The sequence below is a fragment of the Pseudophryne corroboree genome, chromosome 11 (genome assembly GCF_028390025.1).
Source record: "Pseudophryne corroboree isolate aPseCor3 chromosome 11, aPseCor3.hap2, whole genome shotgun sequence".
Classification (NCBI taxonomy): Eukaryota; Metazoa; Chordata; class Amphibia; order Anura; family Myobatrachidae; genus Pseudophryne; species Pseudophryne corroboree.
Genome location: NC_086454.1, coordinates 287,063,230 through 287,090,435, shown reverse-complemented (window position 1 = coordinate 287,090,435; position 27,206 = coordinate 287,063,230). Strand labels below are relative to the sequence as shown.

Genomic DNA, 27,206 nt, shown 5'->3' with positions numbered 1-27,206 from the left:
GGATTCCGGCGTCGATAGTTGGAATGCTGGGAACTTGAGCGTATACCGCTGAGGAAACTGGGTTGACTAGTACTCAATGTGCTGTTCAGGATCAAGATTCTATGACAACTCTGAAGGAATTTGTAACCTTCTATCGTGGGCATTGATGGTTGCAGTCATTACTTTAGTCGGTAAATGTGACCAAGGCATATTCTCCCAACTGTGCAGAATTCGTCAGGATAGTCCCGAATTTTTGACTTCAAAATCTTGGCGGCGGTTTTGAAGTGAGTGGATTTTTTTTTTAACCAAAAGTTGGTGTTTTGGGGATGGTCTGGGTATTTTAGGAAGATTAAGTAGGGACTTATTTTATTCTGCATGTCTAAATGTTGGTATAGACTATGGCCACCTTACTAAGGTCATGTACTGGTCAGTTGACAATGGATGCACTGTTTATTAGTTCTCTTGTTTATAACTTGATTTGCATTCCTTCTCTCCCCCTCTCTCTAATGTTGGTTCAACCCACAAAAGGGATGTCTATAGAGTATGTATGGTCTATGTGTGTATGTTACATGATGGAGGGACCTATTTATCATTTGTGGCTATTGAGGGCACTGAAGAATATAAATAATTTATATCAACATTGACTTTCCAGGACAGCGGCTCCAATAAGAGCCCGTCCCTGTGAATTGTAAAAAAAAAAAAGACTGTAGTCCCCATTCAGAATTATGGAGAATTGCTGCATTCTGCATTCAGCCTTTTTTAAGCGGCAAGGATAGTTAAATCATGCAGACACTCTCTCATATATATATATATATATACACACACACACACACACACACACACACACACACACAGACACACACAGACACATACAGACACATACAGATATATGTATACAGTATTTAGGGCTGCTCTAATTCTACCAAAAGACTAAATTTAGCCCCAAGCTTTTTTGAAAATCTTTTTTGGATTGTACCATAGAGCGTGTATAACTAGCATCCAGTCTGCCCGCACATAACAATAGCATATGCAACACACCTCATTGACGTTTAAGGCAGGTTTGGTTTATTAAAAGCTCTATTAAGACAGGAGTAACAACAGTGCCACCTGGAGATTATAACAAGTATTTTATTCAATCAAAAGGGATCATGTATAATGTAGTAGCAAATGTGCACAGAGAGTACAAAGTCATTTCCGCAAACCTTTGCCCCTACGGTTTATTTCATGACTTTAGATCATTGTATTAATTAGCCCTATCACATAGATTACTCTCACTTGAAATTTGATATCCTGTCCTCTTGTGGTATTCTGATGGAAGTATTTCTAAGAGCGCTAACAGAATACGAGTAAAGGTCACTACACGATATGAAATGTTAAAGTTTTTGCAATTGAATTTGATGATCTGTGGATTGGGGAATTCATGTTACTGACTGTATCAAGCTATAAAACGTGTCCTAATGGAAATATGCTCTTGTGTATTGTAGTTACCTAGACAGTTTAGATCGGATCGGGGCACCGGATTACCAACCTACAGAGCAGGATATCCTACGAACCAGAGTGAAGACCACTGGCATTGTAGAAACTCACTTCACCTTCAAAAACCTTCACTTCAGGTTAGTGGGCAGCCAAGCGCTTCAGGCTCTTATGATACTGGACACATGTTGAGTAGTGTGGGGCTTGGTTTAGAGGTGGTCCCAGTTGCATTCCCTTTAGCAGCTGCCGTCTGTACAGCGGGAGTGATTAATATGTAAATGCTAATGTCAGTCTTCGTACACCGGCGTGCAACAGAAAGTACATGCACGGAGGCACCTATTTTTACTGTCCATGGCCATTGCAACGGTGTTGGTGGTTCTGAGCACTCCACCGTCAGTGCACCACTGAAACCTGCAACACCTTGTGGGCTGCTCAGTGTTTCCACCTAAAAGAAGTCTGAACATGGCCTCCATGGCTATGGATCTGCGTTTGGGAACTCAGCCACATTCAGTGATACAGACCTGACACATCCATTAGTCTTCAAGCTAGGAGGTTTTAGCAGGGCTACACCCTACCCTACATGCACACGTTATCTATTCACATTAATGGGAGATCTTGGGGGATGCCCAGAACCTTGGCACGCCCCCATTAGTGTCGCAGGTGGCTGGGCATGCCCCCATTTATGATGCACACAGAGCTGCACCACCCCCATTAATGAGCAATCCCACTACCCCTGGCCAGGTCCGTCCCCGACCATTCTGCCTCTGCGCCCTGCCAGTATCCTAGCCACTAACCCATGAGATGGGCATTTCTTTGTTTTGTAAACACTACAGGTCACCGCCCAGGAATACTTATTGTTGCCCATCACAAGCTGTATTGTAAGCGACTCTGTGCACAACAGTGATGTCTACGTACAGACCGTATGGGTTTTCTGGACTTTACGCACATGCAAAGTAGCAAATTATCGCACAACTGCGCAAACATCGGCATTGTGTCTACCTCTGGATCAGGACAAGTGTTAATTCAGGCAAGAGAAAGTGGAAGGAATTTTCCATATTTCTCTGACGTCCTAGTGGATGCTGGGAACTCCGTAAGGACCATGGGGAATAGCGGGCTCCGCAGGAGACTGGGCACTCTAAAAGAAAGATTAGGTACTATCTGGTGTGCACTGGCTCCTCCCTCTATGCCCCTCCTCCAGACCTCAGTTAGAATCTGTGCCCGGCCCGTGCTGGTTGCACACTAGGGGCTCTCCTGAGCTTCTAGTAAAGAAAGTATTTGTTAGGTTTTTTATTTTCAGTGAGATCTGCTGGCAACAGACTCACTGCTACGAGGGACTAAGGGGAGAAGAAGCAAACCTACCTGCTTGCAGCTAGCTTGGGCTTCTTAGGCTACTGGACACCATTAGCTCCAGAGGGATCGAACACAGGGCCAGCCTCGGTCGTCTGGTCCCGGAGCCGCGCCGCCGTCCCCCTTACAGAGCCAGAAGCAAGAAGAACGTCCTGGAAATGAGGCTGAAGACTTCGGTCTTCATTAAGGTAGCGCACAGCACTGCAGCTGTGCGCCATTGCTCCCTATGCACACCACATACTCCGGCCACTGATGGGTGCAGGGCGCTGGGGGGGGGGGCGCCCTGGGCTGCAATTAGAGTACCTTAACTTTGGCAAACAACACATAATATAGCCTAATAAGCTATATATGTGTAAAAATCCCCTGCCATAATACAATTATAAGAGCGGGAGAAGTCCGCCGAAAAAGGGGCGGGGCTATCTCCCTCCGCACACTGGCGCCATTTTCTCTTCACAGTGCAGCTGGAAGACAGCTCCCCAGGCTCTCCCCTGCAGTTTCCAGGCTCAAAGGGTTAAAAAGAAAGGGGGGGCACTAAATTTAGGCGCAAACTGTATATAAAAAAAGCAGCTATAGGGATAAATCACTTTCTATTAGTGTAAATCCCTGATTAAATAGCGCTGTGGTGTGTGCTGGCATACTCTCTCTCTGTCTCCGCAAAGGACTTTGTGGGGTCCTATCCTCAGTCAGAGCATTCCCTGTGTGTGTGCGGTGTGTCGGTACGGCTGTGTCGACTTGTTTGATGAGGAGGCTTATGTGGAGGCGGAGCAGGTGCCGATAAATGTGATGTCACCCCCTGCGGGGCCGACACCAGAGTGGATGGATATGTGGAAGGTATTAACAGACAGTGTCAACTCCTTACATAAAAGGCTGGATGACGTAACAGCCATGGGACAGCCGGTTTCTCAGCCCGCGCCTGCCCAGGCGTCTCAAAGGCCATCAGGGGCTCAAAAACGCCCGCTACCTCAGATGGCAGACACAGATGTCGACACGGAGTCTGACTCCAGTGTCGACGAGGTTGAGACACATACAAAATCCACTAGGGGCATCCGTTGCATGATTTCGGCAATAAAAAATGTGTTCCACATTTCTGACATTAACCCAAGTACCACTAAAAAGGGGTTTTATGTTTGGGGAGAAAAAGCAGCCAGTGTTTTGTTCCCCCATCAGATGAATTGAATGAAGTGTGTGAAGAAGCGTGGGTTTCCCCCGATAAGAAACTGGTAATTTCTAAAAAGTTACTGATGGCGTACCCTTTTCCGCCAGCGGATAGGTCACGTTGGGAGATATCCCCTAGGGTGGATAAGGCGCTCGCACGTTTGTCAAAAAAGGTGGCACTGCCGTCTCAGGATACGGCCACCTTGAAGGAGCCTGCTGATAGACAGCAGGAGGAAATCCTGAAGTCTGTATATACACACTCAGGTACTATACTGTGACCTGCAATTGCCTCAGCATGGAGGTGTAGTGCTGCTGCAGCGTGGTCTGATACCCTGTCAGATAATAGTGTTACCCTCGACAGGAATACTATTATGCTAACCATAAAGCATATTAAAGACATCGTCTTATATATGAGGGATGCACAGAGGGATATTTGCCGGCTGGCATCCAGAATTAATGCATTGTCCGTTTCTGCCAGGAGGGTATTATGGACCCGGCAGTGGACAGGTGATGCTGATTCTAAAAGGCACATGGAGATTTTGCCTTATAAGGGTGAGGAATTGTTTGGGGATGGTCTCTCGGACCTCGTATCCACAGCAACAGCTGGGAAGTCAAAATTTTTACCTCAGGTTCCCTCACAGCCTAAGAAAGCACCTTATTATCAGGTACAGTCCTTTTGGCCTCAGAAAAGCAAGCGGGTCAAAGGCACTTCCTTTCTGCCAGAGGCAAGGGAAGAAGGAAAAAGGCTGCACCAGACAGCCAGTTCCCAGGATCAAAAATCTTCCCCCGCTTCCTCTAAGTCCACCGCATGACGCTGGGGCTCCACAGGCTGAGCCAGGTGCGGTGGGGGCGCGTCTCCGGACCTTCAGCGACCAGTGGGCTCGCTCACAGATGGATCCCTGGGTTCTGCAAGTAGTATCACAGGGATACAAGCTGGAGTTCGAGGCGACTCCCCCTCGCCGTTACCTCAAATCAGCCTTGCCTGCTGACCTCAGAGAAAGGGAGGTAGTACTGGCGGCAATTCACAAGCTGTATCTTCAGCAGGTGATAATCAAGGTACCCCTCCTTCAACAGGGACGGGGTTACTATTCCACAATGTTGTGGTACCGAAACCAGACGGTACGGTGAGACCCATTCTAAATTTAGAATCCTTGAACATTTATATAAAAAAGTTCATGTTCAAAGTACCTCAAGGTTGTGGTACAGGACTGTCATTACCAATTCCAGACGTTGCCGTCTGGTCTGTCCACGGCACCGTGGGTATTTACCAAGGTAATGGCCGAAATGATGATGCTCCTCCGAAAGAAGGGAGTCATGATTATTCCGTACTTGGACGATCTCCTTATAAAGGCGAGGTCCAAGGAGCAGTTGCTAGTCGGCGTGGCACTATCTCAGGAAGTGCTGCATCAGCACGGCTGGATTCTGAATATCCCAAAGTCGCAGCTGATTCCTGCGACGCGTCTGCTGTTCTTGGGCATGATTCTGGACACAGAACAGAAGAATTTCTCCCGGAGGAGAAGGCCCAGGAATTATCATCTCTGGTCAGGGACCTCCTGAAACCAAAGCAGGTGTTGGTGCATCACTGCACGCGAGTCCTGGGAAAGATGGTAGCTTCTTACGAAGCAAGTCCCTTCGGCAGATTCCATGCAGGAATCTTCCAGTGGGACCTGTTGGACAAGTGGTCCGGATCGCATCTCCAGATGCATCGTTTAATTACCCTGTCCCCAAGGGCCAGGGTGTCTCTGCTGTGGTGGCTGCAGAGTGCTCATCTGCTCGAAGGCCGCAGATTCGGCATACAGGACTGGGTCCTGGTGACCACGGATGCAAGCCTCCGAGGTTGGGGGGCAGTCACCCAGGGAAGAAACTTCCAAGGACAATGGTCAAGTCAGGAAACTTCCCTACACATAAATATTCTGGAACTAAGGGACATTTACAACGCCCTGAGTCAAGCAGAACCCCTGCTTCAAAAACAACCGGTTCTGATTCAGTCAGACAACATCACAGCGGTCGCCCATGTAAACCGCCAGGGCGGCACAAGAAGCAGGGTAGCAATGGCAGAAGCCACAAGGATTCTTTGATGGCGGAGAATCACGTGATAGCACTGTCAGCAGTGTTCATTCCGGGAGTGGACAACGGGGAAGCAGACTTCCTCAGCAGGCACGACCTCCACCCGGGAGAGTGGGGACTTCATCCAGAAGTCTTCCAGCTGATTGTGAACCGTTGGGAACGGCCACAGTTGGACATGATGGCGTCCCGCCTCACCAAAAAGCTAAAAAGATATTGCGCCAGGTCAAGGGACCCTCAGGCGATAGCTGTGGACGCTCTAGTGACACCGTGGGTGTACCAGTCGGTTTATATGTTTCCCTCCTCTCCCTCTCGTACCCAAGGTACTGAGAATAATAAGAGGGAGAGGAGTAAGAACTATACTCATTGTTTCGGATTGGCCAAGAATAGCTTGGTACCCAGAACTTCAAGAAATTATCTCAGAGGACCCTTGGCCTCTGCCGCTTAGACAGGACCTGCTACTGCAGGGGCCCTGTCTGTTCCAAGACTTACCGCGGCTGCGTTTGACGGCATGGCGGTTGAACACCGGATCCTAAAGGAAAAGGGCATTCCGGAGGAAGTCATTCCTACGCTGATTAAAGCTAGGAAGGATGTGACCGCAAAACATTATCACCGCATATGGCGGAAATATGTTGCTTGGTGTGAGGCCTGGAGGGCCCCAACGGAGGAATTTCAGCTGGGTCGATTTCTGCACTTCCTACAGTCAGGGGTGACTATGGGCCTAAAATTGGGTTCCCTTAAGGTCCAGATTTTGGCTCTGTCGATTTTTCTTCCAAAAAGAACTGGCTTCACTGCCTGAAGTTCGGACTTTTGTTAAAAGGAGTGCTGCATATTCAGCCCCCTTTTGTGCCTCCAGTGGCACCTTGGGATCTCAACGTGGTGTTGGATTTCCTAAAGTCGCATTGGTTGAGCCACTTAAAACCGTGGAGCAAAAATATCTCACGCGGAAAGTGGTCATGCTGTTGGCCTTGGCTTCGGCCAGGCGTGTGTCAGAATTGGCGGCTTTCTCATGTAAAGGCCCTTATCTGATTTTTCATATGGATAGGGCGGAATTGAGGACTCGTTCCCAATTTCTTCCTAGGTGGTATCAGCGTTTCATTTGAACCACCCTATTGTGGTGCCTGCGGCTACTCGGGACTTGGAGGATTCCAAGTTGCTGGACGTAGTCAGGGCCCTGAAAATCTATGTTTCCAGGATGGCTAGAGTCAGGAAAACTGACTCGCTATTTATCCTGTATGCACCCAACAAGCTGGGTGCTCCTGCTTCAAAGCAGACTATTGCTCGCTGGATCTATAGCACGATTCAACTTGCACATTCTGCGGCTGGACTGCCGCATCCTAAATCAGTAAAAGCCCATTCCACGAGGAAGGTGGGCTCTTCTTGGGCGGCTGCCCGAGGGGTCTCGGCTTTACAGCTTTGCCGAGCTGCTACTTGGTCGGGTTCAAACACATTTGCAAAATTCTACAAGTTTGATACCCTGGCTGAGGAGGACCTTGAGTTTGCTCATTCGGTGCTGCAGAGTCATCCGCACTCTCCCGCCCGTTTGGGAGCTTTGGTATAATCCCCATGGTCCTTACGGAGTTCCCAGCATCCACTAGGACGTCAGAGAAAATAAGAATTTACTCACCGGTATTTCTATTTCTCGTAGTGGATGCTGGGCGCCCATCCCAAGTGCGGATTGTCTGCAATACTTGTATATAGTTATTGCCTAACTAAAGGGTTTTTGTTATGAGCCACCTTTTCGTGAGGCTCAGTTGTTATTCATACTGTTAACTGGGTATAGTATCACGAGTTGTACGGTGTGATTGGTGTGGCTGGTATGAGTCTTACCCGGGATTCCAAATCCTTTCCTTATTGTGTCAGCTCTTCCGGGCACAGTTTCCCTAACTGAGGTCTGGAGGAGGGGCATAGAGGGAGGAGCCAGTGCACACCAGATAGTACCTAATCTTTCTTTTAGAGTGCCCAGTCTCCTGCGGATCCCGCTATTCCCCATGGTCCTTACGGAGTTCCCAGCATCCACTACGGACTACGAGAAATAGAATTACCGGTGAGTAAATTCTTATTTTTAAGTATTTTCAAGGTTATTTCATGCCAAACAAAGAACGTTTGTTTTGGTAACATTAGGTGAAATAAAATACAGATGCTTAAGCCAGCCGCACACTTAACGATAATCGCATAGATGCATGTCCGTTCACAACGATTCTTGATATTGTATGTACATGAATGTAATTTGCTCAATGTATAAAACGCAACAAAAATAGACGGAATCATTTGTTTTAGTTATCAAACATATTTATTCTATTACACCATTGTTCTGTTGATTCCATGCAGTGAAGATCATCGTGCCCATACATCATTCGGAGTATGGACACGATAATCGTTTGAGTAGAATCGGCAGAACGACAGTTGGGAGAATCATACATGTTTGATCATCAAATCAGTGAGACCCTCCAATGATGCTGTGATTCGGTGGGTCCCCTGATACGGCTAATGGTGCATTGTTGGAGACACTCTCCTGCACAGATGGGCTATTATTCCACCACAGGTTGTCAGAGGCCCTCTCCTGCTGAATTGTTGCTATAACAGATCACGGCTAAGTGAGCTTTCATATTTTATTTTCTCACCCAAAACTACATTTAGTTATCCTTTCAGGAGAAATTGAGTTCTCCGGTTATTATCAATCAGTATGCACATGAACTTCTAGTAATTGCTGCATTTGCAGACAAAGAGCTGCGAGTTTCAGACCGTATTTGTGTTATCAAACGGCGTTATAAAGGACATTAGTTGGGATTAATCTTCTTTGGTGGCCACGCTCACTATCTTAATGTTCTCTCAAAAGGTCTTTAAATTATAAGTAATCTTCACTTCAAAACATTGTACAGGAAGACTTGAGAATACAGATTAATGCAACAAAGTTAATCAGAGAATAAAGTATTAGATGTCTGATTGTTTCATGTCCTTTAATGGACAAAATCTTTAGCTTCTCTGTAGCGGTTAAAGTGTCGAAGAAGAAAAATTTAGAAATATCCAGTTTTCTTTTTCTGTGGATGATACTGATTGACTGTTTCTGTTACTTTTCTGTTAACATCTTATGTTTATTTTTTGTTTTTTTAAATTATTAGAAGATGAAACTTCATAGCAGTCTCGCTTAACGATGACCGATCTTCTAGAACTGCTGTGTCTCACCGCATATTAATTAACACTTTAAAATGTATGAATAGATTTGTTAATTGCAGAATTTGAAGGCGTTTTTAATTTTGGGTGTTTCATTAAAATAAAAATTTGCTGACTTACAGCTAACAATGCAATAATATCCAATAGTAACCTAAACCACCATGGAGAATTTGGATTTGAAACTGTTGTCCCCGCAGTATTTGATGCCGTTTGTTGTTCCATCAGGCTGTTCGATGTTGGTGGGCAGCGATCAGAAAGGAAGAAGTGGATTCACTGTTTTGAAGATGTCACAGCGATCATCTTCTGCGTGGCTCTCAGTGGGTACGACCAAGTCCTTCATGAAGATGAGACCACGGTGAGTGGAAGATAACTGCCATAACCTACTTCTCACTGTGATTCTTGTACTTTGCCTTTGGTCAATTAGACATGAATTGAATATGAAGTATATACTGTTCTCTTGGCTCATATACAAGCAGTCTATGTGTTACGTAGTGGCCCGAGTACGGTTTGGATTTTCCTGACTGCTTTTCGGATAGATTGAAGACTGAAGCAATAAGCAAGGCCTTTTAAGTGTTGTTTTTGAAATATTTTTTTTTTTTACTTGATCACATTTGTATATCTCAAAACGAACGTCCATATCAGGTATTTATTATGATTTCAGTTGAGAACTTGAGTAATCTTTGATGTGTATTGCGTAACATTACTGCATTTGTGTTTGTCTTGTCTACAGTCCTCGTCATGTGCTGGTCAATATATACTGTATAGCATGTTTTACAAACGTTGTAGCCTTAATTTCTCCACCAACATATATATGTATAGGATTCCTCTCTTCATTGTGATGGTTACAATACCAAACCCGTAGCTCCCTATAATTATGGTTTGTCTCTATTATGTATGAGAGAGTACAATAAAGTGTTCTCCATTATTACACTAGGCATAGAGCTCCAGTACAGAAGGGTGGATGTTTCAAGCCTTGGAGAGAGATAAAGTAATACCGCATGGGTCGCACCCGGGAATTGTACATGGGTTCTTCCCGAGTGCGACTTGCCATGAGACCCCTTTCACACTGGCAATGTGACCAGGAAATATGCCAGGTTGGGTTGCCATCGGGGATAAAGGCAGCGCTGGTGTCATCGGGGGCAGCACTTGGAGATGACCTCATCTCCACACGGCCTCCTCCACTGTGTGAACGGGTCCTGGATCTCATCAACCCAGGTATCCCATTCACACCGCACCTGACCTGGTAATAACCCTGCTTTATTCCCGGCCTGAAATCAGGCGACCCAGGAATTCGGGTCTTTCCCTACTCACGCTGCGTCGTCCCGGCAATATACCGGGATATTTGTGCGGTGTGAAAGTGGTATTACTAATCAGCTTCTGTCATATATTGGACGTATGGATCCCTATCCTATCTACACATTTGCTCCTAAAATGCCAGTAGGTTAAATATTAAAACTTCCCACACAGAGATATAGACATTTTATGCTTATATGTTTTATTATCTCCATCACATCAAGCTGTCATCCTCTGTTCTTTGGTATTTAGGCACAGAAAGGCTCCCTGCAGTGTCATACAGTAGGGTTACAGGCAGGAGGTCTGGAGTATGTAGGAAGAATCTCAAGTACTGTTTCCCACATTCTAATAAGCCTCAGAAGCTTTTACAGAGCATATTTCTGGGACACACTGAAGACTGTTGTTCATTCTGTCTGTCCTCTACTTTGTGTTCGACAGCTGAGCACAGGAGAGAAGAAAGTCCACATTGAGATCATTGTGCTCTAAGCTGAGGTGCTGGTGTATAGTCACACAGCCATCTTTCCGTAGAGGATGATGGAACCGGTGTCCGTTTGGATGGTCGACCATGTTATGGTCGACAGTCATTAGGTCGACCACTATTGGTCGACATGGACACATGGTCGACACATGAAAAGGTCGACATGCGTTTTAAAAAAAAAAATTGGGGAACTTTTCCATACTTTACGATCCACATGGATTACGATTGGGAACGGTAATCTGTGCCGAGCGCAGTGGTAGCGGAGCGAGGCACCTTGCCCAAAGCATGGCGAGCGAACATGGTGCACTAATTGGGGTTCCCCGTCACTTTACGCAGAAAACGACACCAAAACAGTGAAAAAAAAAAACCGTCATGTCGACATTTTCATACGTCGGCCTTTCATGTGTCGACCATTTATCCATGTCGACCAATAGTGGTCGTCCTAATGACTGTCGACCATTCATAACGGAACCGATGGAACCAGGAAGGAGACCGTAAACCATGGTCTACTTTCACCACTCCATCTACCATGCCTAGTGTCTCTCACTAGAGAGCAATGATCTCTATATGAATTTCCATCTCTTCTTTATCAGAACGCAAGTGAAATGCCTATGGGGTAAATTTATTAAGGTGGGAGGTTTTTTTTAGCACTGGTGATGTTGCTCATAGCAACCAATCAGATTTTACTTAACATTTATCTAGCTATTTCTAGAAGATAAATAAAATAATCTGATTGGTTCCTATGAGCAGCATCACCAGTTCTAAAAAAAAAAAACCCTCCCACCTTATAAATGTACCCCTATGTGTGCAGGCCCTTAAGTGTAGCTATGGCTCTTCCTGTCAAAAGCTAGATGAGGCAGCAGAATTATAAGAGGTTCTCTACTCCCAGCCCGTTACCTTCCCATTTCTGCAGTGGTACCCACCTCACTTGTGTACCTCCACTCCTGCTGCCATCACACACCTGTAACTATATGAGCAAGAAAACATGCACTTGTGCCGTCACTTTATGAGAAGTGTGTTGGTGACAGCAGGTGTACATATAAGAGATACGGATAGGAAGTATCACCACATGTTCTCCCCTGTTGTAGAGATTGCAAGAGGAAGTACACAGTGATGGACTGGTGTGTTGGTATATACTGTATGGCAAGCATAATGACATTGGGAACAAGATCTGCAGTGCTTGAGGGGAGCGGTATGCCAGCAGAAGCCGTGGCAGAGACAGGCTGGTTGTGTGCTGCTGAGGTGGCACAGATGTGTGTCCTCACTAGTGCTACACCTGTAAATCAGATTTCCTGACTGTTCCTGCCCCTAGGGGGCAGTGATGAGGCATTCTGTTCTCTGCACATGGTGATAATGTTTCCTTAATGTGTAATATAGTTAGCAAATCTGTTTCTGCACTGTAAGAGCTTTTTTATTATCCCAATGTCTTTCTGTTGGATAATACTTGCAATATTCAGTACAGAGTGATGCTATTTTTAGTTCATATACTTGTGACAGATTGGGAATACCTCAATCCCATGATAGACTGATTATTACTTGAGAATATGTGATCTATGAAGGTAAAATACACGGTTGAGTCCTATTATTATGACCACCTCCTATATTTGACGTCAGCAGCACGTAGCCCATGGAGTACGTCACATGTCGTGCGCTGGCTTGGCGGGTATAAAGAGCAGTCTGCACACATACCACTTGTTACTGTCATGGGTAAAAAGGGCAGTATTCCTAATAATGTGACTGTGTAGTTTGATCTGTATGTAAAATATACTGATGCTGTTGTATTCTCGTGACTATTGTGAGTACTCTAGCAAACTCCCTCCTATCACATACTGATCCGGAGTTGCATAAATGTCCACAAGCTGAGGCATCTAGCACCATACCATATACCACGCCAGCACACTCCTAGACGGAAGCTCTGGTCCTCTCTGTCTGTGAACTGGGCATGAACTGGGCCGAATAGTGTATGAGTTGCCTTTCTGCAAACTGAAATAGGAAACGCTGCCGTGAATAACGTGTGTGTGTGGAGATCATTACATGACATGTTATGGTCCTCTCCACACCATTTCCTTAGGGCTTGACAAAATTAAATTACAGAGGTAGTAAACAGTTATGCCACCCATGGGTCCCCACCACTGACCCAAGCACATAGACAGGATAGGGCGTATCAGTCCCCTTGCTATGTGGGTAAAGTAATGCTTACCCCAGGGTCACTTGCTGCCTGGGAGAACATTGAAGAGTGTGATCTCCATCCTGTATCTGTACAGTTGACCAGTGCTAATTTGCTGATTGCTGTCCCCGACTCTCCCATTTTGCAGGAGCCAGGTCCACAATTCGTCAACCATTTGGAAGCCATTTCTATTGATGCTGGTGCAGGCATTCTATCATTGGATCCTTAGAAGTCCCTACTATTTTTCGTCAGCTGGCTGCTCAGTCTCCTCTGTGCCCTCTGGGTTTAGTCCCTACTGAGGGAGCAGGGGTTATTCCTGGCAGCAGTGATGATGGCACTGTGGTAGGATGGCTGGAAAGATATAAACCAAGTGCCTGGTTGCATCACACATATGGGTATGGGTTCAGTATGATTTGCAGATGGACATGATGCCAGCAGTCAGTATACAGACAGCGGCATAAAATCCATCAGAATCCCGACAGACCCCCATTAATTCCCCCAACCTTCACCTTTTCCCTACCCTAACCCTCCCCGCTTGGTGCCTAACCCTAACCTCCCCTTCTAAGTGCCTAACCCTAACTGTATCTCTGCTGCCAGAAAAAGGGGGGGTACTACCAAACCCCACACAGAAATACAAAAGCACGAAAAGGACCCCAATAAAAAATCCCACATGAACAATGTAGAGCCAATAGAACATTCTAAAAAAGTATATAATTTTAATTCCTAAAAGCAGCACCTATAAAAATTCAACTAAAAATCACAGTTATGCACTCAGTTTGCTTAAAACATCTATTTAATTTCTGACAGAGCTATAGTGTAACTTTGTTTCCTTTGGTATTACACTCGGTGAAAATGTTGCAACAATCTAGAAACAATTTAACAGTCCGAGTGGCCTCCTGTCCCGGGATAGTGGCCACGTATGAGGGCCGGGAAGAAGTGACTGCTGGTTAATTGTGGCTCTCCTGTGCCTGTGTCTATAGCTATTGAAACGCGGTAGTGGCTATGCAGTAAGCGGCTCCTTGTAACTTGTCACTGCCGCTATCTGACACCCACTGTGCAAATTACAAAATAGATGGCAGTGGGCGGGAGCAGTGCATATAGTGGACAGTGCTGTGTAACACAATCCAATGGCCATGGCACTTTCCTTCAATCCACGGCAAGCTGTACACTTCACAGGACTTTAAATTGCGGGCAGCAACGCGTTTCGTCCACAGTTGTGGACTTTTTCAAGCTGCGTGCCTGTACTCCTTCCAAAGGAGACTGGCGAGAAAGGCCATCAAGTAGTTGAAGGAACGATTAAAGTAAGGTCTGTGGATACAGCATATAAGCTGGGTAAAGCCTCTGTCAGTCTCTCAGTACACAGAATGTTTGAATATTAGTAACAGTTTGATATAAAGCCATTTTATAAAAAACCTATTAAATATGATTATGGAAGAGTAAACCTTTTTTTCTCTTACGTCCTAGAGGATGCTGGGGACTCCGTAAGGACCATGGGGTATAGACGGCTCCGCAGGAGACATGGGCACTGTAAGACTTTAGAATGGGTGTGCACTGGCTCCTCCCTCTATGCCCCTCCTCCAGACCTCAGTTAGATCCTGTGCCCAGAGGAGACTGGATGCACTGCAGGGGAGCTCTACTGAGTTTCTCTGAAAAGACTTTTGCTAGGTTTTTTATTTTCAGGCAGCACTGCTGGCAACAGGCTCCCTGCTTCGTGGGACTGAGGGGAGAGAAGCAGACCTACTTTACTGATAGGCTCTGCTTCTTAGGCTACTGGACACCATTAGCTCCAGAGGGTTGGAACACAGGTGTCGTCCTTGCTGTTCGTCCCAGAGCCGCACCGCCGTCCTCACAGAGCCGGAAGATAGAAGCCGGGTAAGTATATGAAGCAAGAAGACTTCAAAGGCGGCTGAAGACTTCAGATCTTCACTGAGGTACTGCACAGCGGACGCGCTGCGCGCCATTGCTCCCACACACACACAAGGCACAGCATGGGCGCAGGGGGGGCGCCCTGGGCAGCAATAATCACCTCAAATGGAACTGGCAGCATTCTTAGATACTGCGGAGGCAGTAAGGCAGTAAATTATAAAACCCCCGCTAGTATAAATAAATGAGCGGGACCGAAGCCCGCCGTCGAGCATGCTGCAGAGAAGCTGCTCCCAGACTCTCCCCTGCTGAACACAGTAACAGGGGGCAAAAACGAGGGGGGGGGGGGGGGGGGGGCACATTATTTGGTGCAAAATTGTATATTTATAAAGCGCTATTTAGCTTGGGACTTTTGGTTTCAGTATATTGTGGCGCTGGGTGTGTGCTGGCATACTCTCTCTCTGTCTCTCCAAAGGGCTTTATTGTGGGTCAGTCCCCATATTTCAGTTATCCCAGTGTGTGTGGGGGTGTCAGTACGTGTGTGTCGACATGTCTGAAGCGGAAGGCTCGTCTAGGGAGGAAGCAGAGCAGATGGTGGTGGTGTCTCCGTCGGCATAGCCGACACCTGATTGGGTGAACATGTGGAATGTTTTGAATGCTAATGTGGCTTTATTACATAAAAGATTGGACAAAGGAGTCCAAAGACAATGCTGGGAATCAACCCATGGCTTTTACTGTGTCACAGGACCCCTCAGGGCCCATAAACGTCCCTTTACCCAGATAGCAGACACTTATACCGACACGGATTCCGACTCCAGTGTCGACTATGATGAGGCGAGGTGGCACCCAAGAGTCGCCAAAAGTATTCAATATATGATTATTGCAATAAAAGATGTTTTGCATATCACAGAGGACCCCTCTGTCCTTGACAGGAGGATCTGCATGTGTAAAGAAAAGAAACCATCTCATGAGCTGAACGCTTTATTTGAATAAGCTTGGGAGACTCCTGACACGAGACTGCAGGTTCCCAAGAGAATTATTATGGCATATCCTTTCCCCTCAAAGGACAGGTTACGGTGGGAATCCTCACCCACAGTGGACAAGGCCTTAACGCGCTTGTCCAAAAAGGTAGCACTACCGTCCCCGGATAGCAGCTTAGGCTGATAGCTTGTCATCTGACATTGACACCCTAGACAAAGATAGTATTGTTTTGACCTTAGGTCACATCAAGGACGCAGCGTTATATATGAGAGAGGCTGCGAGAGATATTGGGCTTTTGGGTTCAAGAGCTAATGCCATGGCAGTTTCTGCTAGAAGGTTCCTGTAGACCCGTCAATGGACAGGGGATGCTGACTCAAAGAGGCATATGGAGGCTTTACCTTGCAAAGGTGAACTTTTATTTGGGGATGGCCTCGCGGACCTGGTTTCCACAGCTACCGCGGGTAAGTCTTCTTTTTTGCCTTACGTTCCCCCACAGCAAAAGAAAACACCTCATTACCAGATGCAGTCCATTCGGTCGCATAAGTTCAGAAGGGGGCGTGGCTCTTCTTTCCTCACCAGAGGAAGAGGTAGAGGGAAAAGAACACCGTCTACGGCTAGTTCACAGGAACAAAAATCCTCCCCGGCCTCTACCAGATCAACCGCATGACGCTGGGGCCCCGCTACGGGAGTCCGCACCGGTGGGGGCACGTCTTCGACTCTTCAGCCAAGTCTGGGTTTAGTCGGATTTGGATCCTTGGGTGGTCGAATTTGTATACCAAGGCTACAAACTGGAGTTCGAAGATGTGCCTCCACACCGATTTTTCAAATCGGCCTTCCCACCTTCTTCCCCAGAGAGGGAAATAGTTTCGGCTGCCATACTAAAGCTGTGTCAACAGCAAGTGATTATCAAGGTTCCCCTAGTGCAACAGGGGAAAGGGTTTTATTCAACCCTATTGGTGGTCCCGAAGCCGGATGGCTCGGTCAGACCAATTCTGAATCTAAAATCCCTAAACCTATATTTGAGGAGGTTCAAATTTAAGATGGAATCTCTCAGGGCAGTGATCTCCAGCCTGGAAGGGGGGGATTTTATGGTGTCACTAAACATAAAGGATGCATACCTTCATGTTCCCATATATCCTCCTCATCAGGCGTACCTGAGATTCGCTGTACAGGATTGTCATTACCAGTTTCAGAAGTTGCCGTTTGGGCTTTCCACGGCCCCGAGGATTTTCACCAAGGTAATGGCGGAAATGATGGTGCTCCTGCGCAAGCAAGGCGTCACAATTATCCCATACTTGGACGATCTCCTGATAAAAGCGAGTTCAAGGGAACAGTTATTAAAAAGCGTGTCTCTCTCCCTGAGAGTACTACAACAGCACGGCTGGATTCTAAATCTACCAAAGTCGCAGTTGGTTCCGACAACTCGACTGTCATTTTTGGGCATGATTCTGGACACAGAAGAACAAGGGGTTTTTCTCCCAATGGAATAAGCCTAGGAACTCCAGAACAGGGTCAAGGGCCTTTTAAAGCCAAAAAGAGTGTCAGTTCATCACTGCACTCGAGTATTGGGAAAGATGGTGGCGGCCTACGAGGCCATTCCGTTCGGCAGGTTCCATGCAAGGACTTTTCAGTGGGACCTTCTGGACAAGTGGTCAGGGTCCCATCTGCAGATGCTTCGGAAGATAACCCTGTCCCCCAGGGCCAGGGTCTCTCTCCTGTGGTGGCTCCAGAGTACTCGCCTTCTAGAGGGTCGCAGGTTCGGCATTCAAGATTGGGTTTTTGTGACCACGGACGCAAGCCTCCAAGGATGGGGAGCAGTCACACAAGGAAAAAAAAATTTTTTCAGGGAATATGGTCAAGCCAGGAGGCTTGTCTACACATCAATGTGCTGAAATTAAGGGCCATATACAACGGCCTGCGACAGGCGGAGAATCTTCTTCGCAACCTACCTGTTCTGATACAGTCAGACAACATCACAGTGTGGCGCATGTAAACCGCCACGGCGGGACAAGAAGCAGAGCAGCAATGGCAGCAGCCACCAGGATTCTTCGCTGGGCGGAAAATCATGTATGCGCTCTGTCAGCGGTCTTCATTCCGGGAGTAGACAACTGGGAAGCAGACTTCCTCAGCAGACACGATCTCCATCCAGGAGAGTGGGGACTTCATCAAGAAGTCTTTGCAGAGGTGACAAGACGTTGGGGACTTCCTCAAATAGACATGATGGCGTCACGCATCAACAGAAAGCTTCGGACATATTGTTCCAGGTCAAGGGACCCTCAGGCAGTGGCAGTGGACGCCCTGGTGACACCGTGGGTGTTTCAGTTGGTCTATGTGTTCCCTACACTTCCTCTTATCTCAAAGATATTGAGAAGCATAAGACGAACAAGAGTGCAGACAATACTCATTGTTCCAGATTGGCCTCGAAGGGCCTGGTATTCAGATCTTCAGGAAATGCCCTCAGAAGATCCGTGGCCTCTTCCTCTCAGGGAGGACCTGTTACTACAGGGGTCCTGTGTGTTCCAAGACTTACCGCGGTTACGTTTGACGGCATGGCGGTTGAACACCAAATCCTAGCTAGGAAAGGTATTCCGGGTGAAGTCATCCCTACTCTAATTAAAACTAGGAAGGAGGTAACGGCGAAACACTATCACCGTATCTGGAGAAAATATGTGTCTTGGTGTGAAGCCAAGAATGCTCCTAAGGAAGCTTTTCAGCTGGGTCGTTTTCTCCATTTTCTGCAGTCAGGTGTGGATATGGGCCCAAAAGTTAGGTTCCATTAAGGTGCAGATTTCGGCCTTATCTACATTCTTTCAGAAGGAATTGGCTTCTCTCCCAGAAGTCCAGACTTTTGTAAAGGGAGTGTTGCACATCCAACCTCCTTTTGTGCCTCCGGTGGCACCGTGGGACCTTAACCTGGGGTTACAGTTCCTTAAATCACACTGGTTTGAACCTCTTCAAACGGTTGAATTGAAGTTCTCTCTTGGAAAGTGGTCGTGTTATTGGCCTTGGCATCTGCAAGGCGGGTGTCCGAATTGGCGGCTTTGTCTCACAAGAGCCCCTATCTGATTTTCCATGCGGATCGAGCAGAGTTGAGGACTCGTCCTCATTTTCTGCCTAAGGTGGTTTCGTCATTTCATATGAACCAACTTATTGTGGTGCCTGTGGCTACGGGTGCTTTGGAGGATTCCAAGTCCCTTGATGTAGTCAGGGCCTTAAAGATTAATGTGGCCAGAACGGCTAGGGTTAGGAAAACAGAAGCACTGTTTGTCCGGTATGCGGCCAACAAGGTTGGCGCTCCTGCGTATAAGCAGACTTTTGCTCGCTGGATCTGTAACACGATTCAGCAGGCTCATTCTACGTCTGGACTGCCGGTTCCAAATTCGGTTAAGGCCCATTCCACTAGGTGGGCGCTACTTGGGCGGCTGCCCGAGGCGTCTCGGCATTACAGCTTAGCCGAGCAGCTACTTGGTCGGGTTCAAACACTTTTGCAAAATTCTACAAGTTTGATACCCTGGCTGATGAGGACCTCATGTTTGCTCTATCGGTGCTGCAGAGTCATCCGCACTCTCCCGCCCGGTCTAGAGCTTTGGTATAATCCCCATGGTCCTTACAGAGTCCCCAGCATCCTCTAGAACGTAAGAGAAAATAAGATTTTAAACCTACCGGTAAATCTTTTTCTCCTAGTCCGTAGAGGATGCTGGGCGCCCGTCCCAGTGCGGAAAAATTCTGCAAGTCTTGTATATAGTTATTGCATACATAAGGGTTATGTTTCCATTGTGTTCAGTCTCTGGCTGATACTGTTTTGTTCATGCTGTTAACTGGTTTAGTATATACCATGTTGTACGGTATGTATGGTGTGGGCTGGTAGATTAACAAAAATCCTTTCCTCGTACTGTCCGTCTCCTCTGGGCACAGTCCTAACTGAGGTCTGGAGGAGGGGCATAGAGGGAGGAGCCAGTGCACACCCATTCTAAAGTCTAACAGTGCCCATGTCTCCTGCGGAGCCGTCTATACCCCATGGTCCTTATGGAGACCCCAGCATCCTCTACGGACTAGGAGAAAAAGATTTACCGGTAGGTTTAAAATCTTATTTTTTTTACAATATCACCTTACGATCCCTGAGAGGGCAGAAAAACAGGACTCTGCATGAGAGTGGGCTCATGTACTGGCCTGTGCTCATTCCTAGGGGGCACTTGTGAGCCAGATAAAGTGAAGGAAGGATTCTGCCCCAAACAGGGTATAGGGGGAAATTCTAAATTGATCGCAGCAGGAACTTTATTAGCAGTTGGGGCAAAACCATGTGCACTGCAGGGGAGGCAGATATAACATGTGCAGAGAGAGTTAGATTTGGGTGGGTTATTTTGTTTCTCTGCAGGGTAAATACTGGCTGCTTTATTTTTACACTGCAATTTAGATTGCAGATTGAACACACCCCACCCAAATCTAACTCTCTCTGCACATGTTATATCTGCCACACCTGCAGTGCACATGGTTTTGCCCAACTGCTAACAAAGTTCCTGCTGCGATCAACTCAGAATTACCCCCATAGTGCAGTAAAGTCAGTGACTTTGAAGCGGAGTCGGAGACTGCTTGCATTGCTTTTCTTCCAAGCCAGGGGAATATAGAGAACTTGATATTTAGAAATACATTTCTCAAGTGTCTTTTTCCAATGGGTTAATATAAAAAAATGAAATACTTGATTCTCATTACATATTTTGCTTATGCCGTTACAGCAAGCTTCAACACTTACACGCAGAAACTGTATCCGGTTGATAGATTGACAGTGTATAGGTCAGAGGTTCTCAAACGCTGTCCTTAAGGCACCTCAACGATCCAGGTTTTGGGTATATCCATGCCTCAGCACAGATAGTTAAATCAAATTGACTGAGGTGCTAATTAAGTCACCTGTGGCCAAGCATGGATAAACTTAAAACCTGGACGGTTGCGTTGCCTTGAGGACCGTGTTGGAGAACCTCTTGTATAGGTCAATACCATGTGCTCGACATGCATTAGGTAGGTACCAAATGTTAACATTAAAATATTGGATACATGTTTTTTTTTTCAACATCTGCTTTATTTACTATCCATGTGAACATCTATTGGGAATAGTAACCAAGAGCCGGAAAAAAAAAAATAATGTTGACCATTTTCATATCAACCTTTTGGACGTGTTGATGATACATTGTTGATCTGTTAATCCACCCCACAGAAACTCCTTATGAAAAACATAGTTGAAGTGGCTTACTGCAGGTGTTAGTATAGGCAGTAACCCTATTAGCTGTAAAATGCGTTGGTTTTGCCGATGAAGGAGGAACTTGTACCACTGCAATACACCTTTTGTTAGTCCTTCTTGGAATGGGGAGATATATCCTACTAATTAGGGGAAAAAAGCTTTACTTTCAGATTAATGCTTGTATAATTAGATTGTTAAATCCAATTATATTGTTTAAAAAAAAAAATATATATATATATATATATATATATGTGTGTGTGTGTGTGTGTGTGTGTCTATAATCGGTCTGGCACTCCACCTGATGAATATCTGCCACTGGTGCCCTCCGTGATAATGAGTGTATAGGAAGAAATCGGCGGTACTCAAGTGGTCTTTGTTCAATAGAAAAGTATATTGTCAAAAATACATAGAGATAACTCCAACGTTTCGAGGCCTAAAAGCCCCTTTGTCAAGGTGCATATGTATATAATATTGTACATGATTCCCCCAGACACCCTCGGGACACAATAAGACTCCAAATCTACTTAGCACACATACACACATTTACAGACATACAGTACATACAGGTTGAGTATCCCATATCCGAAATGCTTGGGACCAGAAGTATTTTGGATATCGGATTTTTCCGAATTTTGGAATAATTGCATACCATAATGAGATATCATGGTGATGGGACCCAAGTCTAAGCACAGAATGTATTTGTTTCATCTACAACTTATACACACAGCCGGAAGGTAGTTTTGGCCAACATTTTTAATAACTTTGTGCATTAAACAAAGTGTGTGTACATTCACACAATTCATTTTTGTTTCATATACACCTTATACACACAACCTGGAGGTCATTTAATACAATATTTTTAATAACTTTGTGTATTAAACAAAGTTTGTGTACATTGAGCCATCAGAAAACAAAGGTTTCACTTTCTCACTCACTCAAAAAATTCCGTATTTCGGAATATTTGGATATGGGATACTCTACCTGTATATACTTTTTGAGACTTATTTCATTAGTGAGACTGATGGGCAACTTTTGCCTTTCAGTTCCACCACGTACTGTATGTGTAAGCCAGGTCACATCTGCACGCATCTGTAAAGACTGTCCTGGGGAAACAGTCATTTAACTCTTTCTTCTTCAGGCAAATATCTCCGGGGTAGTTAAGCTTAGATGTCAGGATGATATTTATAATTTTATTAAACTGCATTTAGTGCTACAATTTTTATTCACTTTTTTTTGTGGCGTAATAATTGATGATGAAAAACTAAACAAAATTGCTGTTTGTCAATGATAACTAGGCCCACACGTATTTTCTCTAAAGTGAAGTGAACCACTACACAGCCTGCCCATGCCTTTTAGACTGTTTTGTTGCAACTAGGAAGGTGATAAGATCCTTGTGTGATATAAACTATATTAGAGCATAGGTTCTCAAACTCAGTCCTCAGGACCTCAAACAGTCAACGATTTCCTGGTAACCCAGCAGGTGCACAGGTGTATTTATTACTCACATTTTAAAAGGTCCACAGGGGAAGCTAATTATTCACTTGTGATCCTGCAAACGTACAGTGTGGGGTCCTGAGGACCGAGTTTGAGAACATGTGTATTAGTTTGGTATGGTTGTCTTAAGTCCCTCTGGGAAAGGTCGACCCCAAAATTAATAGATGGTTACTCAAGATGTTAGTGGCATATGGGGGAAATTCATTTGCTGGAAACTTGTGCACCTGGCTGAATTCCTGTGACACCCGCCGCACTTTATGGCACGGGATCTCGCTCAAAACTGTTTGCTACGCCATAGGGTAGCGAGCACAGGTGTGGTATAGTAAATCTACAGTCATTAGGCCGACCCCATATGGTCGACGTTAACAAAAGGTCGACGTGACAATGGTAGACACATTTGCATTTTTGGGGTTAGTATGGCTAGTTTTTCCATCTGGGACCACCATTTGCAGAAACGAGTCCCCTTGCAGGCTCGCTTCGCTCACCACGCTTCAGGGAACAGTGCCTTGCTTCGCTTGACACAAGACTAAAGGTTGTGATTTTTGACATGGTTAGTTAAGGATGGAAAATGTCCAAAACATGGGAACACCCCAAAAAACATGTGTCGATCATATGTGTGTCAACATTTTGTACCTGTCGATATTTGCACCGGTCACCCTTTCCAATGTTTACCTTTCATATGGCAACCTTTTGTTCATGTCAACCATATGGTGTCATCCTATTGACTGTTGACCTAGACATTGTAGATCTATAGTCTGGATCCTAGCGAGCACTTTTAGGCAGGTTGGGCTGCCGTTGTCGGCATTTAAACGCTGCAGCAGTGGCAGTTTGCCTCCTTCACTCACGATTGAATTCCCACCTTTATATCCTTTTTGAAGGTAGCTTGCTCAGGTTAGGTTAATAATTTGCTGTCTGGAAACAAAGGAATTGTTCAGAATTTTGTACTGTTACCGTGAATAGGACTAACTGTGGCTTACTCACCAGAGGCCCAGGCCTTGCTCAGTATGCAGGTCACACTGTGGTTCTTCGGTTTGGATAGGATAGAGCGTACCAAAAAGGCATTTAGGAGAGGGACTGACCCCACAATTGCCACTCAAAACATCCTCGAGTGTCATCTTGTGGCACTAGTGCCAAGGGCTATCTACCCCTGCAGTAAGACTTTCTGTTTGACACCCCCATATTACATAGTGTGACTCTGTTAGGGTGAGTAACTTCTCCAGCTTTCCCTCTGAGGTGTTTCTGAAAAGCACATTAATCGCTTTTGTAAGCAAACCCATTAATTTCTGACTGGAAAGTGTGAAATAAGAAAGGTGTAGTACAGGCTTTTATAAATGCCAGATTTTTCCATCCAGAAAAGGGCAGTAGTATGAAGTATTACCTATTCCCATGGTGTGACGTGAGGTATGGCCCTGATTCAGAGATTTGGTTGCAGCAGCGATGAAATATATACCAATGCCGCAAGAGGCGCCAGCGGATAAAAGACTCTTACTGCCGACATCGCAGATCCGATGCTGCGTCCAAAGACACTATCAGATTAATATCGTGAGCATTGGTCGCAGCATCGGCCATCTTCGTGATCTTTAAGGCTTCTCAGAATGGCCGTCTCAGCTCCGTAGCTGAGGCCAGTAAATCTGCATCAGAAGACACTGGCCTCGCCACTCCCAGAAAATGGATCTGTTTTCTGGAACGGTGGCCGCCTCCGCCCATTCCCCACCCCCAAACGTAGTTGCAGAAAGAGGCCTGTAGATGGGCAGTGCAGATGATGCGCATGCGTACATCTCCAATCATTGGAGATGTACTGTAGTTAAACCATTGGGGTTGTGTACATTGTACTCTATATGCAGAACTTTTGCTGAATGTTCCAGAGGGGGAGCTAAGTGATTTCTTCATGTGTAAAGATTTTATTGTAAGTTATTGGGTTAAGGTGGTAGTATCAAATATTTCTGCAGTAAAGAGCAGCATCATTAATCATCACCAAGGTGTGTGTATAGAGATAGAACTATGGGGGTCATTCCGAGTTGTTCGCTCGTTATGTTTTTGTCGCAACTGAGCGATTAGTCGCTAATGCGCATGCGCAATGTCCGCAGTGCGACTGCGCCAAGTAAATTTGCTGTGCAGTTAGGTATTTTACTCACGGCATTACGAGGTTTTTTCTTCATTCTGGTGATCGTAATGTGATTGACAGGAAGTGGGTGTTTCTGGGCGGAAACTGGCCGTTTTATGTGTGTGTGAAAAAACGCTACCGTTTATGGGAAAAACGCGGGAGTGGCTGGAGAAACGGAGGAGTGTCTGTGCGAACGCTGGGTGTGTTTGTGACGTCAAACCAGGAACGACAAGCACTGAACTGATCGCAGATGCCGAGTAAGTCTGGAGCTACTCAGAAACTGCTAAGAAGTGTCTATTCGCAATTCTGCTAATCTTTCGTTCGCAATTTTGATAAGCTAAGATTCACTCCCAGTAGGCGGCGGCTTAGCGTGTGCAATGCTGCTAAAAGCAGCTTGCGAGCGAACAACTCGGAATGACCCCCTATGTACTGTAATGGAGTCAAAGGCTTCGACTAACCAGATGAAAGTTCTGTCCATGGTCCTTTTACATCTGTCCAGCGATCTGAATGTCACTGAATTGTGGGACTTCTTTTTGTTTTTAGTACTAGTAACCAGATCACACTCAAAGCTAACTTGCACCCTGTGTTTGAGAGCACATTTTAATGCAATGTATTTAATTTTGGTGTAAATCATCTTTTTATCATGTTTACAAGCTCACACCTGCAAACTCCATAATATTTATGAGACCTGTTCCCACTTCAAAAGCAGTCTGTTTCCAGTGTCCTTTTAAGATGTTCTTTCTTCAAACACCTCCAAAGACTTCAAATTTTTTTTCCTTTTATACACACATACATGCGTGCCTTGGACCAGTTATTCACCGGGTTGCTAGTTACAGTGCAAAGTGTTGCAGGGACTTTTTTTCTGTATTCCTTTACTTCATCGATCTCTGTTCCCACTCCTGTCTCACTCATCTCTATATCCTTCCTCTCCAGTCTCTCTCTCTCTCGCTCTCTCTTCTCTGTACTACTCCATCTCTCTCTCTTCTCTATACTTCTCCATCTCTCTCTCTTCTCTGTACTTCTCCATCTCTCTCTCTCTTCTCTGTACTTCATCTCTCTCTTCTCTGTACTACTCCATCTCTCTCTCTTCTCTGTACTACTCCATCTCTCTCTCTCTTCTCTATACTTCTCCATCTCTCTCTTCTCTGTACTACATCTGTCTCTCTTCTCTATACTTCTCCATCTCTCTCTCTCTTCTCTATACTTCTCCATCTCTCTCTCTCTTCTCTATACTTCTCCATCTCTCTCTCTCTTCTCTATACTTCTCCATCTCTCTCTTCTCTGTACTTCTCCATCTCTCTCTCTCTTCTCTATACTTCTCCATCTCTCTCTCTCTCTTCTCTGTACTTCTCCATCTCTCTCTCTCTCTTCTCTGTACTTCTCCATCTCTCTCTCTCTTCTCTGTACTTCTCCATCTCTCTCTCTCTTCTCTGTACTTCTCCATCTCTCTCTCTCTTCTCTGTACTTCTCCATCTCTCTCTCTCTCTTCTCTGTACTTCTCCATCTCTCTCTCTCTCTTCTCTGTACTTCTCCATCTCTCTCTCTCTCTTCTCTGTACTTCTCCATCTCTCTCTCTCTCTCTTCTCTGTACTTCTCCATCTCTCTCTCTTCTCTGTACTTCTCCATCTCTCTCTATCTCTTCTCTGTACTTCTCCATCTCTCTCTCTCTCTCTCTCTTTTCTGTACTTCTCCATCTCTCTCTCTCTTCTCTGTACTTCTCCATCTCTCTTCTCTGTACTTCTCCATCTCTCTCTCTCTCTCTTCTCTGTACTTCTCCATCTCTCTCTCTCTCTCTTCTCTGTACTTCTCCATCTCTCTCTCTCTCTTCTCTGTACTTCTCCATCTCTCTCTCTCTCTTCTCTGTACTTCTCCATCTCTCTCTCTCTCTCTCTTCTCTGTACTTCTCCATCTCTCTCTCTCTTCTCTGTACTTCTGCATCTCTCTCTCTCCTTTGTACTTCCCCATCTCTCTCTTCTCTGTACTTCCCCATCTCTCTCTCTCTTCTCTGTACTTCCCCATCTCTCTCTTCTCTGTACCCCATCTCTCTCTTCTCTGTACTTCTCCATCTCTCTCTCTTCTCTGTACTTCTCCATCTCTCTGCTCTGTACTTCTCCATCTCTCTCTTCTCTGTACTTCTCCATCTCTCTCTCTCTCTTCTCTGTACTTCTCCATCTCTCTCTCTCTCTTCTCTGTACTTCTCCATCGCTCTCTCTCTTCTCTGTACTTCTCCATCTCTCTCTCTCTCTTCTCTGTATTTCTCCATCTCTCTCTCTCTTCTCTGTACTTCTCCATCTCTCTCTCTCTTCTCTGTACTTCTCCATCTCTCTTCTCTGTACTTCTCCATCTCTCTTCTCTGTACTTCTCCATCTCTCTTCTCTGTACTTCTCCATCTCTCTTCTCT

General features: G+C 45.7%; 1 protein-coding gene across 2 annotated transcripts in view; it reads left to right on the top strand.

Annotated features, from left to right (window-relative positions):
- Nucleotides 1-27,206, top strand: part of GNAO1 (G protein subunit alpha o1) — a 370,314-nt gene that overhangs the window by 309,918 nt on the left and 33,190 nt on the right. For both annotated transcript variants that reach the window (XM_063945413.1, XM_063945414.1), the window contains exons 5-6: nt 1,464-1,592; nt 9,418-9,547. In XM_063945413.1, coding sequence (XP_063801483.1) covers nt 1,464-1,592; nt 9,418-9,547 — 259 coding nt within the window. The remainder of the gene's footprint in view (nt 1-1,463; nt 1,593-9,417; nt 9,548-27,206) is intronic.